This window comes from Phycodurus eques, chromosome 1, assembly GCF_024500275.1.
Source record: "Phycodurus eques isolate BA_2022a chromosome 1, UOR_Pequ_1.1, whole genome shotgun sequence".
Taxonomy (NCBI): domain Eukaryota; kingdom Metazoa; phylum Chordata; class Actinopteri; order Syngnathiformes; family Syngnathidae; genus Phycodurus; species Phycodurus eques.
The window spans coordinates 21,796,820-21,815,588 of NC_084525.1; the positions used below are offsets into that span (position 1 = coordinate 21,796,820).

An 18,769-nucleotide genomic window follows, 5' to 3' on the forward strand; every position below is an offset into this window, starting at 1 on the left:
CGCTTCATGCTTAGACCACCACGCGGCGGTAGTGTACCCAAATGCTTACTCGTCGATCAATGACCAACGAAGAAGAAGGTGTCTCTCTTGCGCGTGCTCTCTCTCTCTCTCTCTCTCTCTCTCTCTCTCTCTCTCTCTCTCTCTCTCTCTCTCTCTCTCTCTCTCTCTCTCACTCTCACTCTCACTCTCCCCCTCTCGCTGTCTACCCCGCCGGACCGGTGCGTGGAGTCAACCGATGTAGATGTGGAGGTCATGTAACTTGTGTACAACATGCCTGTGTTGTACTCAACCCTGTGCCTCTGTGCGTATGGCTTATTTTCCAACCTGCGGCCGTCCGAGCCTTTCCTTACCGCTTACTTGATGGGACCAGACAAGAACCTGACCGAGGCGCAGGTGAGGAAGCTACCTGAGCTCGGTTCCGTACAATATAAGTAGGCGGATACTACGATGAGTTTTATATCTCGAGTGCTTGTAGTTTAACTCGGTAGATATTAACCAATATGTGTTATTAAGAAATGTGGGCAGGACCCATGTTTAGCTTGGTTAGTTCTGTAACGTTGAAAGCATATTGCCTAATTCTAGCTTCCGCCATCAGTAACTACAGTGCACTCAGAAAGTATTCACAGTGCTTCACTTTGTACACATTTGGTTGTCTGACAGGCAGCCGTACTCCAAAATGTTTTCATTTATTTTTCAACCTAAAAATTCTACACTTAGGCTCCCAAAAGGACGTTTAACAAAAAATCATATAGATGTTTCATTTACTCATCCCCCCGACCCAACACATTCAAAAATTCACAAAAATGCACCTCCCATCCAAAAAAAAAAACAAAGTCCCATTCAAGGGGTAAAATGGGGGGCTGGGGGGGAGGCCCCTCTCATTCCACCAAGCTAAATAAAAAAGCATCTTCCTCAAGCTTCTCAAGCATTGCCTCTGCATTTGAACTAAAACCTGTCAGGCAATGTGCTCTTCATATTCAACTGTACAGTACTTGCAAGAAATCTGATTGTTTTAGGTAGGATCATGCTAAAACATAATTTCTGTATATTTGCAGTAACTAGTTCCCTTTTAAGAGCCACCCTTCAAAAAGTCATTTTGACCTCAGCCACGACTAGAGGACACAAAACAATGCTGATAAAGCCTATCAGCTCCTCTAACATGTTGCTGTATTTTTCATGGAGATGTCCCGATCCAACTTTTTCACTTCCCACCCGATACCGATATTGCAGCCTTGAATTCTGGCCGATTCCGATCTGATATCAACAATAATCATACATACCGTATTTTCCGCACCGTAAGGCGCACCGGATTGTAAGGCGCAGTCCCAATTACGGGGTCTACTTATGTACTTAAGCCATACATAAGCCACACAGTATTATTCGGCGCATGCTAAAACAAGGTAACGGAAGCAAAACAATGAGTTTGGTTAAACTTTATTCTACTACGTATTTAAAAATACACTCACATTATTTGTTGATCAATCTTTTGTCGTAAATGCATCAAAGTCCTCATCTTCTGTATCTGAATTGAACAGCTGGGCAATTTCTCCATCAAACATGCCGGGTGGCTGTTCAGCAATGATGCCGGCTTTCGCGAAAGCTCGGACAACAGTCAAAGCAGATACCTTTGCCCGGGGAGCCACAATCCATTCACATATGGTGGCGTAAACCGCCCGGCGCTGCCTCCCAGTCTTAGTAAAGGTGTGTTCGCCGTCTCTCACCCATCGCTCCCACGCCGTTCGTAACTTCACTTTGAACGCCCTGTTTACACCTATTTCCAGCGGTTGGAGTTCGCTGGCAGTTGCTGCGCCACGGTAGTCCTTGCGCAGATGGCGAGATGGCGCCTTTTCATAAAACAAAAGCACCAAGAGGGACCTCCTTGAAAGTGTTTGATCTTCATGTTTTGTGCTGTCGTTATTGCCTTCAGTCGAATGGTGACTGTAGAGATGCTTCTCCCGGCTGTTCTTGTGCTTGATTTTGAATTCTCTCGCGGCTGCTCTATTACCATTTAAAACCGCGTAACTGATAGCCTGTAGTTTGAATTGTGCCTCGTAAGCATGTCTCTTCGCTGATGCCATTTTCAGGGGTCCTTAGCCAAACAAATGTTGTTTAGCGGCATACCGGTAGTACAGTGTACCTACCGGAGGCGTGGCGGAGGTAAGCGTACGTACTGTACGTAGCTTTACGTAATGTTCTCTAATTGGTTTATCGCTGCCAGCGTATGTAGTGTACGTATTACGTCCCTATGTTGGCGGGAAATGCTCCGACAGTCAATGAAGCGGAGCGCTTACCAAAATCGCACAACACTTTTAGAGATTTTGGAACGCAGCGCATGCATAAGGCGCACCAGGTTAAAAGGCGCACTGGCGATTTTTGAGAAAATTAAAGCCCTTTAAGTGCGCCTTATAGTGCGGCAAACACGGTACTTATGTTGTTGTATGGAATGTTAGAAAAGGCCTGATGAAGTGATATTACTCAAACAAAGAGCAACAATCAGCAACAGTATCTATGAGAAAAAAACTGACCCATTTATTCTTAACCAATTGGTTACATAAAGTAACGTCAAAAATAGGAATGTACTACAATTGAGTAAAATAAATAAATTATATGAGGAAATCCTGAAAAATACTGTAACTTCTATAAAACCAATAATAAAAATATATTGAAATTGCAACATAACCACTGCTTAATTTAAACATAAACATATTTTACATTTGAATCAATTAAATAAAAAAGAAATTAGAAAACCATGAAAAATTATCTCAATAAGAAATACAAATAATACTTTTACAGTGCAAAATAACAAAGTTCAAGTCAGTTATTTTTTCAGTATGTGCTAGGAACATAATTTGCTTTCTCCACATGTGTGACAATACACTTGAACTTCTTGATGCAACTGGGGTTTACTTTTATTGACAAGCTCAGGTCCTGTTGTGTACGTCTTGGCCTCTGAGGGGCAGTGTGGTGCACGCAAAGAGGGACACACTTGCAGGAACAAAGAATGTAGAAGAAGTCACAATCAAATATTGTTATTATAACTCGTTTTTCACAGAGTTTGAAGAATATATCCCAGAGAGTATTATTTTAGTGCCTGTTTATATGGGGTTATTTATACATCATTTGTGTACCAATGCTCATTATTTTGAGAGCTAAGTGGCGCAAGTTAAATGCTAATTTCCATTAGCTCGTCAATGGTGTTTTTCATTCATTGTTCTTAGCCTTCGTTTCTTTGTTTCTATTCACAAAACTCGCTATCTCACAGCTGTGATGTATGTGAACAATAGGTATAAGTCTTATGTGAGTTTAGTTTTACTGTGAACTTCAACTGGAGTATCAATAAACAACTTTAAGAAAGCAACATTCACTCTTACCCCTTGCTACTATGGTAGCACCTTAGCAACCTGTTGTTGTGATCACGTGGGCTCTGCATGCTGTCAGGGTGCTTCTGGATAGAAGTGCTGGAGTCTGAGCAAGGAATGGATTGCTTGTATAAGAGTGGTAAACTCCAGTCTTATTTGATACTCGTTTTTCTTTCTTTCTGACATTGGAGCAATTTCCAATCTCAAAAGATAGGAATGGGACACCCCTAATTTTTCAGTATTTGATTTTTTTATTTATATTGAATACTGTATTCATTTAGGGCGGCATGCTGGACGACTGGTTAGCACATCTGCCTCACAGTTCTGAGGACCCGTGTTCAAATTCGGCCTCCCCTGTGTGGAGTTTGCATGTTCTCCTCATGCCTGCGTGGGTTTTCTCCAGCTACTCCGGTTTCCTCCCACATTCCAAAAACATGCATGGTAGGTTAATTGAAGACTCTGAATTGCCCGTAAGTGCGAATGTGAGTGTGAATGGTTGTTTGTCGATGTGTGCCTTGCGATTGGGGGGCGACTGGTTAAGGGTGCATGCTGCCTCTCGGCCAGAGTCAGCTGGGGTTGCGGGCATGCTGGAGCAGCCGAGGATAAGCGGTATGGAAAATGCATGGATGGATGCATTCATTCTTTTTTTGTGGCCATATGCACCCATTTTACTGTACCGAACAAAATTATTTTGTACTTTTTTTCATGGTCTAAAACGCCCAAGTACAGGACAGAGTTTTTGTAAATAAATATGAAAAAACGCTTGAAAATATTTGAAAGGTTAACCTACCACGCTGGTGTGCTTGGTGGTGACAATCAGTAGTGGGGCAGGTTACTTTCATGAGCTGCAAAGAATTAGTGTCCAAATCCGATAAGATTCAATGCCATAAACCAACTGCTTGAGAAAAAAACTGTTACTGTACGGAAAATAGCAACGCTGCTCACGCCATGCTGCTCTCTCTCTGCAGAGCTCTATGCGACAGTAGATGGAAGTCCTGCCATCATGGCCACCAGGTCAATACATTGCTTGGAAACGTCGCCACAGTCAACATGGCTGCCTTATGTCAATGCATTGCTTTTGATGGAAAGTCGCCACATTCAACATAGCAGCCACATAGGCACGTGCACGTCTGTTGGCTGGATGTAGTTATATTCTACATCTGTGACCCGGAAATACGTGTGTCCCATTCTCTGCCGATATTGCGCCATAGCGCCAGTAAACAACAGCGGCCAATTCTGGAACTAAAAGACTTTGTCAACGCCGGTTTAAGTGACAACTGGAAACAATTTTTGGACACATGTACTGCCCAGACGGTCCAATACTTCTGGTAGCTGTTAAATCGAGGTTCAACTTTATTTTGTGTTTCAGTTGAAGAAAAAAAATACACAATCATTACTGGGTAAACAAAAACAAGGATAATAATAATTTCCGCGAACGAACAAAACCTCTTTCTGAGTATCCCTTAGTTGCCCAACAAGGTGCCTGATGTAAAATACACGCTCTGAACAATGCATGCACAAACGGAGCAATAATAGGGAATGCTTTACTCTGTCGGCATTGTACTGCCTGGGATGTTTCTGTGTGATATGTTCATCATAAATGCAGACAGGCTTCAATGATAAATTAAATAAAAATAATACAGTATGTCCTGTTCAGCTTCATGGCCCTGCAGAATGATGCATCTGTTTGCCTTTTTATGCTGGAACAGTTTTGCTGTCCAGCAGGGAAGTTTGAAATACTACCTCTATAATTGTTTATATTGTGATGTTTAATGAAAATGCAGCCGACAGAAAAAAATAATAGTCATGAAAAACAATGCATCTCCAAGTCTGAGGGCATGATCCGCACACAGTCACAAAAAGAGTGATGTGATCTCTCTGGGTCGGGGATGAGCTGCATATCGTGGGTGAAATAACAAGATCACAGATACAAGTGGATAAAGTTTCTCTCCGCAGGGTGTCTGGGCTCTCCCGTAGCGATGCACTACTCACAAAAAGTTTGAGATATTGAACTTTCAGGTGAAAGTTCAGGATGAACCTAAAATACGCTAGAGCCTTCACAGGTTAACTTAATTTGACCTTCTCTAAAGTTTGGAACACAATGCACATTTATGTTCAACATTGGTTGTTGTGTGAAGACTTTTGGAATATGGCTGTAATATAACAAAATTAAAAAAGTGGTGTGAATACTTTCTGGATTCACGAGATGTGAAAAACAACTTAAACTAACCTCTCCTAAAACCCTCTCACAGTGGACAAATGGCAATTTGGTTGTATTTTTCATGATGAAGTGTACTGCACAAGTTAGTAAGTAGTACTGTAATCCCTACAAAACAAACAAATGCTAATTCCTTTGGAATGCATGGTCAAGCTCAAATTATTTCACCTACCTTGAGAAAGAAAGCTTTTGTGATACGGCGCCAAGGCAAAACAGTCTCACACTATTGTAGTCATACACAAGGCAAATCCGTAGTGCTTAACAGGGGCAAATAAATAATGATTAAGATTAAATGAAAAGCTGGATAAATGAAAAGCTAACTCAAAACAGTAAAATGACAGTGCAAATTTATCAAGTTCAAATCACAACTGTGGGTAATGTTTTGTTTTTTGTTTTGTTTAAATATGAAAACGAGTCAGATGTCATTGTCAGTCTTTTGCTTTCTGCAGGTTGTCAGCGAAATCTACCCAATTTGGACATATTCTTATCTGGCGTTGCTGTTCCCTGTCTTCCTGGCCACTGACTACCTCTGTTATAAGCCTGTGTTGGTGCTGCAGGCAGTTAGCTTTGTGGTCACTTATGTGATGCTGCTCAAAGCACATGGCCTTCGGGCCATGCAACTGCTGGAGTTTTTCTTCGGGCTCGCCACAGCCTCGGAGGTGGCCTACTTCTCGTACATCTACAACGTGGTAGAGCCCGCGCACTACCGGAGGGTGACTGCTTACTGCCGCAGTGTCACGCTTTTCGGCTCGGCCGCCGGCTCACTCACCGGCCAGCTCCTCCTCACCCTGGCCGAAGTCAAACTGGTACACCTCGTCTGGGCCACGCTCGCATCGGCCGTCGTCGCCTTTGTCCCGCCATGGTTTCTTCCTATGCCCAAGAGGAGCTTGTTTTTCCACAAGAAACCCGAGGGAGCAATAGAGAGGCAGTGCGACTACACCGGTGCCCTAATCGAGAAAGTTGACAACAAGGTCCCTTTGGACAATGAGGACGTCTCTATTGTGAGTCTAATACTACAGTCGTGGTGGATTGGGGCCGAACCCTGTCACAAATAGCAAAACCCCCCCTAATAATAATAAAATCATAATTGCCTATATTAATAGTTTAAACCATAAATATAGTACAAACTATGATCCCAGACACTTAAACAACATTTTACAGATTAGTTGATTTCGATAAAAGGCACTAAAAACGGAGGTGTACATGCAGACAGTGTTTGTTACCATGCATATTCAAGATTCCCTACTTGCGCATTCACATATAAATTATTTTTGTGGGGGGGAACTATCTGCCTATATTCGCTGAAAAACTCACCAATTTTTCTTTTTGTGCTCGGGCCAAAGCCATATCTAATATAAAAATATTCCTTTGGGATCATCTTGTCGCATCTTGGTGCCAAGAAAGGAACTACAGTCCCGTGAAAAAGTATTGGCCCCCTTCTCAAATTTTTATATTTTTGCCTAGTTTCCCCACTTTAATGTTTAAGATCATCAGACTAATGTAAACCCGAGTGGAATTTAAAAAGCTGTTTTTAAATGGTGATTTCATTTATTAAGGGAAAACATTCTATTCAAAGTTACCTAGCCCTGTTTAAAAAAGTAATTACCCCCATGTTGAATCATAAATTCATTTAAAATTTTTAATTTAATTTTGATTGAAATTTAGTGATATGACCTTAAAAAGGCAGTTCATGCTAGAAAACCCTCATTTTTTGCTGAATTCAAACCATTCTGCAAGGAAGAGTGGGCCAAAACAGAGAGATGTGAAAAGACTCATTGCCAGTTATAGAAAACGCTTGATTTCAGTTGTTTCTGCTGAGGATGGCCCAACCAGTTATTAGGTTTAGGGGGCGTTACTTTTTCACACAGGGCCAGGTAACTTTAAATATTTTTTTTTCCTTAATAAATGAAATCACCATTTAACAACAGCATTTACTTGGGTTATATTTGTCTGATATTAACATTTGTTTGATGAGCTTAAACATTAAAGTGGGGAAACTATGGAAAAATATAACAAAATATAGAGTTTTGAGAAGGGGGCCATTCACAGCACTGTATGTTAACGTAAATTGAGGCGCTTCATGCCGCCATCTTGTGCCATCTATAGGCTATTATGAACCTTTTTATAATAAAAAAACGTTTTCAGTTACTCAACACATTTTTGCTTTTCGCAGCAGGGTACGGCAAAGACTCTTTGTAACGTTTTACGCGAAAAACCCAGGCTGGACTTTCCACGACATGATCTTAGTCGAGATGTATCACTTTAACACTACTTCATGACACCAATTATTACTTTCCTATTTGGGGTAGTCCAAATAATAAATTTTTAAAAACGGGGTTCATAGTATTAATGGTAAATCTGAATTTAGAGTTGCGTGCCTTCGGTGTAGCACCACATTGTGCTGTAACATGCCGGGCAGCACTGAACTCCACTGGATGTAGATGCAGTGTAATTAATATTGATGTTAATATAGAAAGGTCCCCTACTAAGCTGCAGTAATATTTGTTGTTCTCACAGAGCAGAGAGAATGTATGCCTGTGTGAAATATAGTGTCTGTTTTATGTGTGTTAAAGAAGCAGTTGTTTGAAGGTTTATAATTAATGCAACATCAATGCTAATTTCTTTTAGTCTGTCTATGGCCATTTACATGATTGATAAGCATTAATCTAGAGGACGTTTGTTAGATATATGTTTTGTTGCAAGATTTTGATGTTTATATGTTTTAATGTTCATTTACTTTATGTGTCAGTTTTACAGTAAACCTGAACTGGGGGTGAGGAATCATAATAATAGGCAAGCACACTTCTTTTTTTGGAGAAGTGTGTGAGCGGGAGTTTACATTTCCTCGATGTGATGTTAGCAAGTGTCCGGGAGAGAGTGGGAACATGCGCTAAAGAATACTTTAAAATGTGTGTTCTTATGTTTTCAGTGTGTTTTAATAAGTTTAAATGTGTTTAAAGTGTATGGGATAGGTAAAAGTACCGTATTTGGTGTTTTTATGATCTTTCTATAGTGGGGATTTTCACCTATTGTGGGTGGGAACGTACCGTATCCCGAGCGATAAATGGGGAGTTCACTGCACTCAACTTTTGTGCCAAAAAAGATACGTTTTGTCCGTTGTCGCTCAATTAGGCGTCCCCAGCCACTGAGGAGACAAATACAAGCTGTGGTCTCCCTGACGTCTTGAAGATGCTTTTGGCAGACTTCCTGCACTGTTACAGACGAGGCCCCTTGCTAGCGTGGTCACTCTGGTGGGCGGTGGCCACATGCGGATACTTTCAGGTGCTCAACTATGCCCAACCGCTGTGGGAGAACATCCGGCCCTCCAGTGACTATGACATCTACAACGGCTACGTGGAGACGCTGTCCACATTGATGGGTAAGATTCTCATCCCGTTAATGCAAACATTCAAAGCGGTCTACTCTAAGCTGACTGCTTGGGGTGTGGGGACTGTCTTTAGGAGCTGTGGCTGCTCTCCTGGTGGGCCACCTGCCTGTGCGCTGGACTGTGTGGGGAGAGCTGGTCTTGTGTGCCCTTTCACTACTCATGGCAGCATGTGTGTTTGTCATGGTAACGCTGAAGAGCATCTGGCTGTGTTATGGCTCCTACATTCTTTTCAGAGCAACCTACATGCTGCTTATCACAGTTGCCACGTAAGTACTGAGAGTGGGGGTCATGTCGTGCCCCTTTTTGTATAGTTAGTTCCACAAGTATAGTATACTGGTGCTTTGAGATATGAGTGAACCGACTTAACGTGTTTTTAAAGATAGCCCCTGTTCTGCTGATTTTTGCTTTGATTCGCAAGCAAATCGAGACACGAGTGCTGTATGCTGAACTCAACTGAACTCACATCACAGCAAGCAACAGTTTGGCAGGTAGTGGAAAATTCATATAAAAAAGCCCGTTTTTTTGCCTTTCCTAGCTGAAGTTTACTGTCAAACAAAGCTTGAAAAAAGAGAATTACACCGTGTATTTCAATCAACCAAACAGCTTTGCCTTAGTAAAGTCAGTTTAGCTGAACGCTAACAACGATGTAAAACGCAGTAGACTAATAGGCTAACGAATGGCATCAGTGTTGCTGTATTATAACACTTTAAGCAACGGATCTTTGCATAAATCCGGCATCACACATAGGCAGCTAATATAACCATACAAGCATATATTATTTATCCTCTGCAAAATGACTAATATTACTCCAGCTTACTGAGTGTGACTGTCGCCATATATACTATAGCTGTATGTCTGTATTATACTGCCCCCAGGTGGCCAAGGCGCACACACAAGAAGGAGCAGAGCAATGTCCATTGAAATTGAAGCAAGATACAGTATGTGGCAAAAGCGCTTTCATTCTATTTAATTACAGTGTGTCATTACTGTATCTTTTTATGAAGTACTATATTATAGAGTGCTATTTACCTTACTAAAACCACATTTCAAACATTTTTTGTTGTTTTTTTGGGGGGAGGCTGGAACTGATTAATGGCATTTCCATTCATTTCAATGGGGGAATATGAGTTTTTTTGGGTTACAAGCATTGTCCCGGAATGAGTTACTCGTATCTTAAGGCACCACTGTATTTGAACAATGTATTTTTATGATTTTTGGCTATATATACCACCCCAATTGAGATACAGTACATCAATCCTGCTAGATTGGAAGAAAAAAAACACAATTGCCGTTGCCCCCTAAAAATATGAATTGCTTATATTGATAGTTTAAACCAGGGGTGTCCAAACTTTTTGCAAAGAGGGCCAGATTTGCTCAGATGAAAATGTATGGGGGCCGACCATTAGGCCTGACATTCCTCGAACCATTAACATTGTAAATTAACATGTAAATATTTAACTATATCACTTTGCTGTCTGCAGCTAGGTCGATATTGCAAATGAGAATCTGTTTTCAATTGCATTACCAGGATAGTTAAAGGTTAAAATAATAATACATTAAATACAAATTAACTATTTTATAAAAGTTGACTGAACTTTTTTGAAACATGTATTTATTGATTTTGTTTTAACAAATCACATCCCAGTGCATTTTGACAAAGAATAGTATAGTGGCTATGCAGCTAGGATAGTGATTATACTATTATTATAATGTATAATATAGTCATCTGATTTGACTATAGTATAGTCAAATAAGATGACAGAAATTTGACAAAACTGTGGTTTGATCATCACAAAAAAATCAATTCACTGAGACTCGTAGCTCGCCTTTGTAGAATTTTCATTTGAATCACGGGCTCTTGTGAAAAAGCGCTGCTGTGCTATCAAAACAGCTTCCAGTGGCTTCAGTTTTTCAGCGCGTTTGTTCGCCGGTAGCTTGTCGTAGTTAACATGTTTCGTCTGGTAATTCAATTCTTTGAAAACAGCCACAGTCTCTTGGCAAATTAGGCAGACACAGTTGCTTCGCATGTCAGTGAAGAAATCCACTTGTCCTGGACATTGCGGCCCTCGTTGTCAACTTTCCTCTTTTTAGTATCAGTTGCCATTTTAGAAATCGGCTAAAAACATACCACAGGGGTAAAAGTTCACAAAGGGGTCACACAACGAGAGTGCGGCCACAGGTCTACTGCCACCCTCTGGTGAAATATAAAATGGCTTTTTTTTTTGTATGTCTGTATTGTTTACTGTGGTAAACTGTGCTGGCGGGCCACATATTATTGATTTTATGACATGATGCTTCGGGCCGGAGGAAATTTGGACACGGCCGGATTTGGCCCGCGGGCCGGACTTTGGGCACGCCTGGTTTAAACCATACCGCATACTGTGCTCAAAAACAGTTTACAGTAAACCCCTGTATATGCAAGGTTTAAAATGTGCAAAATTGACCTATTTTTGGATTTTCTTTTTTTTACTATCCTTAGTTGTTCGCTAAAATCTCACCTAGGTCAAAGAACTGTATTGAAGTGTGTTCAGGAGTTTCAATGAGACAAAAAAAACAAAAACAGAAAAACGCTTTGCCGCCATCTTGTGGCATCTATTCCAAGAATTCTAAGTTCGTCGCGGATATTCGCTATTCGTGGCAGGGCTCGGTCCTTATCACCCACAAATAGCCAGGGGAACTCAGTGATATCATTTCAAATTCATCTTACATTTGTCTTGAAAATAAATGTCTTCCAGGTTAATTGATTTCAAGAAAATGCACTGAAAGTGTGAGTGTAAATGTTCATGCTGCGAAGACGCCCCGAAACCTCAACTAACAACCCAGGCTAAACTTGTCTGCTCCCGGACAAGCAAAGATCTCTCTCTTGGCCGAGATGTATCACACAAACATACAGTGGGTACGGAAAGTATTCAGACCCCCTGAAATTTTTCACTCTTTTTTTATATTGCAGCCATTTGCTAAAATAATTTAAGTTCATTTTCCCCCACATTAATGTACTCACAGCACCCCATATTGACAGAAAAAAAACGGAATTGTTGAAATTTTGGCAGAGTTATTAAAAAAGAATAACTGAAATATCACACAGCCATAGGTATTCAGACCCTTTGCTCAGTATTTAGTAGAAGCACCCTTTTGAGCCAATACAGCCTTGAGTCTTTTTGGGAATGATGCAACAGGTTTTTCACACCTGGATTTGGGGATCATCCGTCATTCCTCCTTGCATATCATATCGTCTTCAGTTCTGTCAGGTTGGATGGTGACCGTTGGTGGGCAGCCATTTTCAGGTCTTTCCAGAGATGCTCAATTGGGTTTAAGTCAGGGCTCTGGCTGGGCCATTCAAGAACAGTCACGGAGTTGTTCTGAAGCCAGTCCTTGGGTATTTTAGCTGTGTGCTTAGGGTCATTGTCTTTTTTGAAGGTGAACCTTCGGCCCAGTCTGAGGTTCTGAGCACTCTGGAGAAGGTTTCCGTCCAGAATATCCCTGTACTTGGCCGCATTCATCATTTCTTCGATTGCAATCAGTCTCCCTGTCCCTGCACCTGAAAAACACCCCCACAGCATGATGCTGCCACCACCATGCTTCACTTTTGGGACTGTATTGGACAGGTGATGAGCAGTGCCTGGTTTCCGCCATACATGCCACTTAGAATTAAGGCCAAAAAGTTCTATCTTGGTCTCATCAGACCAGAGAATCTTATTATCTCACCATCTTGGCTTCCTTCAGGTGTTTTCTAGCAAACACCATGCGGGCTTTCATGTGTCTTGCACTGAGGAGAGGCTTCCGTCGGGCCACTCCGCCCGAAAGCCCCGACTCGTGGAGGGCTGCAGTGATGGTTGACTTTCTAGAACTTTCTCCCATCTCCCGACTGCATCTCTGGAGCTCAGCCACAGTGATCTTTGGGTTTTTCTTTAGCTCTCTCACCAAGGCTCTTCTCCCCCAATTGCTCAGTTTGGCCGGACGGCCAACTCTAGGAAGGGTTGTGGTCTTCCCAAACGTCTTCCATTTCAGAATTATGGAGGCCGCTGTGCTCTTAGGAACCTTAAGTGCAGCAGAATTTTTTTTTGTAACCATTGGCCAGATCTGTGCCTTGCCACAATTTTGTCTCTAAGCTCTTCAGGCAGTTCCTTTGAACTCATGATTCTCATTTGCTCTGACATGCTCTGTGAGCTGTAAAGTCTTATATAGACAGGGGTGTGGCATTCCTAATCAAGTCCAATCAGTATAATCAAACACAGCTGGACTCCAATGAAGGTGTAGAACCATCTCAAGGATGATCAGAAGAAATGTAGAGCACCAGAGTCAAATATATGAGTGTCACAGAAAAGGGTCTGAATACTTATGGCTGTGTGATATTTCAATTTTTCTTTTTTAATAAATCAGCAAAAACTTCAACAATTGTTTTTTTTTATGTCAATATGGCGTGCTGTGTTTATGTGTTTATATTATCCATCCATCCATTTTCTGAGCCGCGGGCGTGCTGGAGCCTGCTTTTACTGAAATGATTTTAACAAATGGCTGCAATATAACAAAGAGTGAAAAGTTTAAGGGGGTCTAAAAACTTTCTGTACCCACTGTACTTCTGTGACACCAATTACTACTTTCCTATTAACCAGGGCTTTGGCGACATCTCAAGGTGTTACTGGGAGAGCACAAAAATACCCAAATACTTGAGATTTTCAGCAAATACATGGATTCCACAGAAAAAAAAAAGCAAATTGGTTAATTCGTTGAGAGAACCGTGTATATAGGTGGGGGTTCACTGGACAAGAATTTTGCGATGTGCTGTTATTTCTAAATGTCAAATGCCATGTTTTTATATACTCTCTTAATGCAGATATGCTCTTTACGGTTCAAGTTTAAGGTTTAAGTTCTAAATTGGACCTAAAGTATGCCCTTGAACCCGGTAGAACTGAAGGAATATTTACCACTTACGTTACATGATATTTCTTTCCTTTCCCAGTTATCAAGTAGCTTCCAGTCTTGACATGCAGCGCTATGCCATGGTATTCGGCGTCAACACCTTTGTGGCTCTGCTGCTGCAGTCTCTGCTCACGCTGGTGGTGGTGGACTCAGCCGGCCTGGGATTGGATGTCTTCACTCAGGTGAAAAATTGTGGTTCGCTCTGGCCAAATGATAGGAACTCACAAAACTTTAGGTACACCTGAATGACCTAATGAGTTTCAATACCATTGTGACACGTCACACACAAAACGTCACGTTTTGTGGTTGTAGCTTGCGGTGATGTAGAACTGCACTGAGGGTACAGTGAACCCTTGGGTATTCGCAGTGTGGCATTTGCGACTTCACGTATTCACAGATTTTTTTGGGGGGAACCATTCCTTGATTAGTCACTGGAAAATGATTCACTTTGCTGTTTTGTGCTTAGGCCAAAGAAATAAACCAGTACTTGGGCAGCATCTTGGTTCTAAGGAACTATGTTGATGTGAATTGAGGCGCTTCCTTTAGACACAAGTAGTGTTTTGCCGCCATCACTACAGCTCTGGAAAAAATTTAAGACCACTATTCAATAAACTCCTGACAACATAACACCCCAAAACAAATATTGTAATTTAGCATTTATTTGCCGACAATGAAAAATGGTCAAACTATGCCCCAAAAATAGTTTTTTGGGTCATTTAAGTTTTCCCAAAGGAGTTACGTTGAAGTGAGTTGTTTTTTTTTGACAAAAATAGTGCTTTGCTGCCATCTCATGACCTCTATAGGATTTGATATAATATAATTAGTGTGGCTGTCATTTATTTGTGGATTTTTGCTATTCGTGGCAGCTGGGGCTAGGTATCTATCCTCCATGAATTGCAGGGATTCACGTCACTGTAAACAAACAAGAGCATTCATTGTTAAATTAATACTTATCTGGCGGTGCGAATGAAAATGCAGCCTTATTTTCTTTGAATTGGAGGAAATGTGGTTGTAGCTCTTCTACTGAATCTCATTATCCGGATATACCTAATGCCATGTCCATGCATGTACTGTATACTATTGTGGTCAGACGTTTAATGCCTACGGTACATGTGAATGTATCGTCATATCAATGTTGCCCTTTTATCTATTTATTATATGTATTTTTACATTTTCATATGATATACGTATATATACTACATGCTTACAATGTAGTTGATGCCTTCTTCATCAGTTTTACGTCTACGGCGGCTACTTTGCTGTCATCTCTACTGTGTTCCTCTTCGCCGGGCTTTGCAAACTGTCCATGAGGCGGCACGCTGAGCAAGAGGTCCTGTCCAGAAGTCCAGTAGACACAGACAGCACGTAATATGGACGTACTTTTTTTCGACAGTCTATTGTAGGTCATCCAACACAGCAAACTACCGTTTTTTTTTTTTTTTGCTTGTTTACATTTGACTCAGCACTTCTTTCACTCACGAAACACAATCATAAGTTTCAGTATTAAACTGACTGCACTGATACATTAAAATGTGCTATTGCTAAATACAGTACACTACAATTTTATATGAACCAGTTTGAGGCCTTAGATTTGAAAGCAATACTGTGTGTGGACTTTCTCATGCTCTCCTCCTTCACCTTTTTTTTTTTTTAAATATGAACACAATGTGTTTTGTGTGGCTAAAATTAGAAGTCACAGCCAAAGATCATATAGCATTTACTACTGTGTATTTGGTAAATGGTATTGAATTGGTAGTGAAATGTTTGTGTGTGTGGTTCTGTGTGTCCATGTCACTATTATGAGCTTCAGAACAGAAATCTGAAATAAGGTAAAGTTTTTTTGTTTTTTGTAATCTTACTTGCTAAGGTTACAGTTAAATGTACTTTAATTCCATCTCAATACTGCTCTCGTTTTTGTCCTCATTTCATTGGTTGTTTCTTTATTAATGAGTATGCCTACCGACATACCAACTGTGGTGTGAAAGGGTTTTTGCACGTTTATCACACGTCAATGTTTCCCATCGTCAAAGACAACATAAGTAAACACAAAATGCAATTTTTAATTTTTATTATTAAGGGTGAAAGAAAATCCAAACCTCCATGGCCCTGTGTGAAAAAGTGATTGCCCCTCCTGTTGAAACATAACTGGTTTATCATATTTGAGTTAAATTTCTCTACACTCAGGCCTGATACTGCCACACCTGTTCTTCATCAAGAAATCACTTAAATAGGACCTGCCTGACAAAGATGAGTCGACCTCAAAAGCAGATCCTCAAAAGCTATACATCTTGCTAAGAGCTACAGAAATTCAGGAACAAATGAGAAAGAAAGTCATTGAGATCTATCAGTGTGGAAAATGTTATTAAGTCATGACTCAAGCTTTGGGACTCCAGCGAATCACAGTGAGAGCCACATTATACTCTAGTTTGACAAGACAAAAGTAAAAAACTTTTTGGAAGGTGTGTGTCCCATTACATCTGGTGTCAAAGTAACACCGCATTCCAGAAAAACATCATACCAACAGTACAATATGGTGGTGGTAGTATGATTGTCTGGGACTGTTTTGCTGCTTGAGCACCTGGAAAACATGTTGTGATAAGTGGAACCATGAATTCTGCTGTCTACCCCCCAAAAAAATAAATGCTGAAGGAGAATGTCCAGCCATCTGTGACCTCAAGCTGCAATTAACTTTGGTTCTGCAGCAGGACATGATCCAAAACACACCAAGTCCACTTCTGAATGGCTGAAGAAAAACAAAATCAAGACTTTGGAGTGGCTTAGTCAAAGTCCTGACCTGAATCCTATTGAGATGCTGTGGCATGACCTTAAAAAGGACAGTCTGTGCTCAAAAACCATCCAATCTGGCTGAATTACAACAATTCTGCAAAGATGAGTGGGCCAAAATTCCTCCACAGCACTGTAAGAGACTCATTACAAGTTATCGCAAACCCTTGACTGCAGTTGTTGCTTAGGTTTAGGGGGCAATCACTTTTTCACAAAGTGCCATGTAGCTTTGGATTTTCTTTTAAACAAAAACATTTTAAAACTGCATTTTGTGTGTACTTGTATTGTCGTTAAATGTGTTTGATGCTGGAAAACACGTAGGTGTGACAATCATGCACAAAAAGAAGAAATCAAGAAGGGGGCCAAACACTTTTTCACACCAATGTATCTATCGGTGTATTGGTCTTCTGAGGCATTCTACAAAAAAAAACACAAAAAAAGTTACAAAATACTTGACAGGGTATTCCAATATTGACATCAATAAAAAATGTAGAATTTCACAAAGATCAAATTGAATAGTTCATTGTTGAAAACATTGTTTAACAGGCATCGCTACAGTTGGACACAAAGGTCGGACAAAGTTAGGTCAGGTTCCAGATGACGGTAAACGTTGCCATGGTGCCGTTAAGGAGAGCGACGCCGTAATCCAAGAGGAAATCCCGTTCGTGTTTGTCACTGTAACCAAACAAAGCGACACTTACGTCTTCATATCATTTTACATTTGATTGATAAAGACTTAAATACCTGCACAGTAGTGTTAGAAGTGTTGGTGGCACCAGGCCCGGTTTGTAGTAGTTGAGGTAAGTCAGTGTCCATGAGAAGACGCAGCAACTCAATCCTGTTAATACCGAGAGGACCAAGATACTCCAGAAACCTAACGATAATAATTTTTTTTTTTTTTAAGTGTTTTAAATGTGCAGCATTGCAATTTCCACACATTCCTGATGGCACATAATCAAAGTAGACAGTCCTAAAATTGCCCACCTAACATCCTGACTTCTGCCCCATCTTCTTCCTTTACTCTGCCCGCCCGCAGCTCTGAAACAAGCACGACATTAGTGGATGCACATTTAGTCTATAAGTTTCTTAACTTATATCTATATGTAGAAGCCAACACAAATTATCTCGTTTACCTTGAAGTATAGGATCCAAAAGTGCGTAGAAAGCACCGACAGCAAGTACAACTACGGCAGAAACAACTACGGACAGCGCCATGACGGTCAACGGTTTGAAGCCATTATTAAGGCGTTTGACCGAGCTTCCTCCGAGCACTGCCCCGGTGTGTGATATATGCTCCATGTTTTTCTTTTTACAAACGTCCCATTCAATTCTAGACATTTACATATGGGCAAAAAAACAAAAAAACTAATTCAAGTTGTCATCAATTTTCGTGTTTGTTATCAACACTTCCGTAAACAAGTGCGACTCTTCTTCTCTCTTAGTCCACGGCAGAATGAGGACCATTTGGTTCATTTCTGCCCCCATGTGTTTTTTAGTGGCATTACTATTTTATTTTCGATGCCAAACTTGATTTAGATGGGCCAGGTAACGTAGTGTTTTTCCCTTTTTTTTCTTTTTGTATTTTTCTTTATATGTACTTATATACTGCATTAATAAAGACTGTGATTTTTGTATTTTAGTATTTACAATCAATGATTTAAAAAAATTATATGAATTATTTTTTTCATCAAATAAAAATACTTTAATAAAGTGTGTTTTAAGTGTGTTGGAAGGGTCAAACTATGTAAAACCAAAAGGTTTTATACACACAGTGTTGCCTTAACACACGAGTGACCCAGTTTTTTGAGATACGAACCGTCCAGCCGATTTTTTTGAGTTGCGAGCAAAAACAGTTGAGATACAAGCACTGTATGGTGGCTGTGAAGTCAACTCACTTCATAACAAGCAGCAGTTTGGAAGCTCGTGAACTATTCTTCAATAAAGGAGATTTCAAGCTGTTTATTGCTGCTCCCAGTTGAAGTGTACTGTCAAACTAAACATTAAACAAAGAGAACTACACATTTATTTAAAACAGCTGCATAGCTTTGCCTTAGGAAAGTCTGTTTAGAATAATGCTAACAAACAATGCAAAACGCCACA

General features: G+C 40.6%; 2 protein-coding genes across 5 annotated transcripts; one reads left to right on the forward strand and one right to left on the reverse strand.

Annotated features, from left to right (window-relative positions):
• Positions 1-192: 192 nt before the first annotated feature.
• On the forward strand, positions 193-18,303 carry slc19a2 (solute carrier family 19 member 2). 3 transcript variants are annotated; one of them, XM_061682919.1, is made up of 6 exons: positions 193-393; positions 6,027-6,578; positions 8,710-8,956; positions 9,039-9,231; positions 13,926-14,067; positions 15,120-18,303. In XM_061682919.1, the coding sequence occupies exons 1-6, from the start codon at positions 271-273 to the stop codon at positions 15,252-15,254; spliced, it is 1,392 nt and encodes a 463-aa protein (XP_061538903.1). In that variant the 5' UTR covers positions 193-270; the 3' UTR covers positions 15,255-18,303. The 3 variants fall into 3 exon arrangements, with proteins under 3 accessions (XP_061538903.1, XP_061538912.1, XP_061538920.1); XM_061682928.1 differs by having other exon boundaries at positions 8,860-8,956; XM_061682936.1 differs by lacking the exon at positions 15,120-18,303 and adding an exon at positions 9,841-9,903 and having other exon boundaries at positions 13,926-14,016.
• arl6ip6 (ADP-ribosylation factor-like 6 interacting protein 6) lies at positions 14,459-18,131 on the reverse strand. 2 transcript variants are annotated; one of them, XM_061682981.1, is made up of 5 exons: positions 17,803-18,131; positions 17,654-17,707; positions 17,414-17,507; positions 15,094-17,344; positions 14,459-14,797 (listed from the first exon to the last, which is right to left on the reverse strand). In XM_061682981.1, the coding sequence occupies exons 1-4, from the start codon at positions 18,005-18,007 to the stop codon at positions 17,251-17,253; spliced, it is 447 nt and encodes a 148-aa protein (XP_061538965.1). In that variant the 5' UTR covers positions 18,008-18,131; the 3' UTR covers positions 14,459-14,797; positions 15,094-17,250. The 2 variants fall into 2 exon arrangements, with proteins under 2 accessions (XP_061538965.1, XP_061538956.1); XM_061682972.1 differs by lacking the exon at positions 14,459-14,797 and having other exon boundaries at positions 17,040-17,344; positions 17,414-17,543; positions 17,803-18,130.
• Positions 18,304-18,769: the final 466 nt, after the last annotated feature.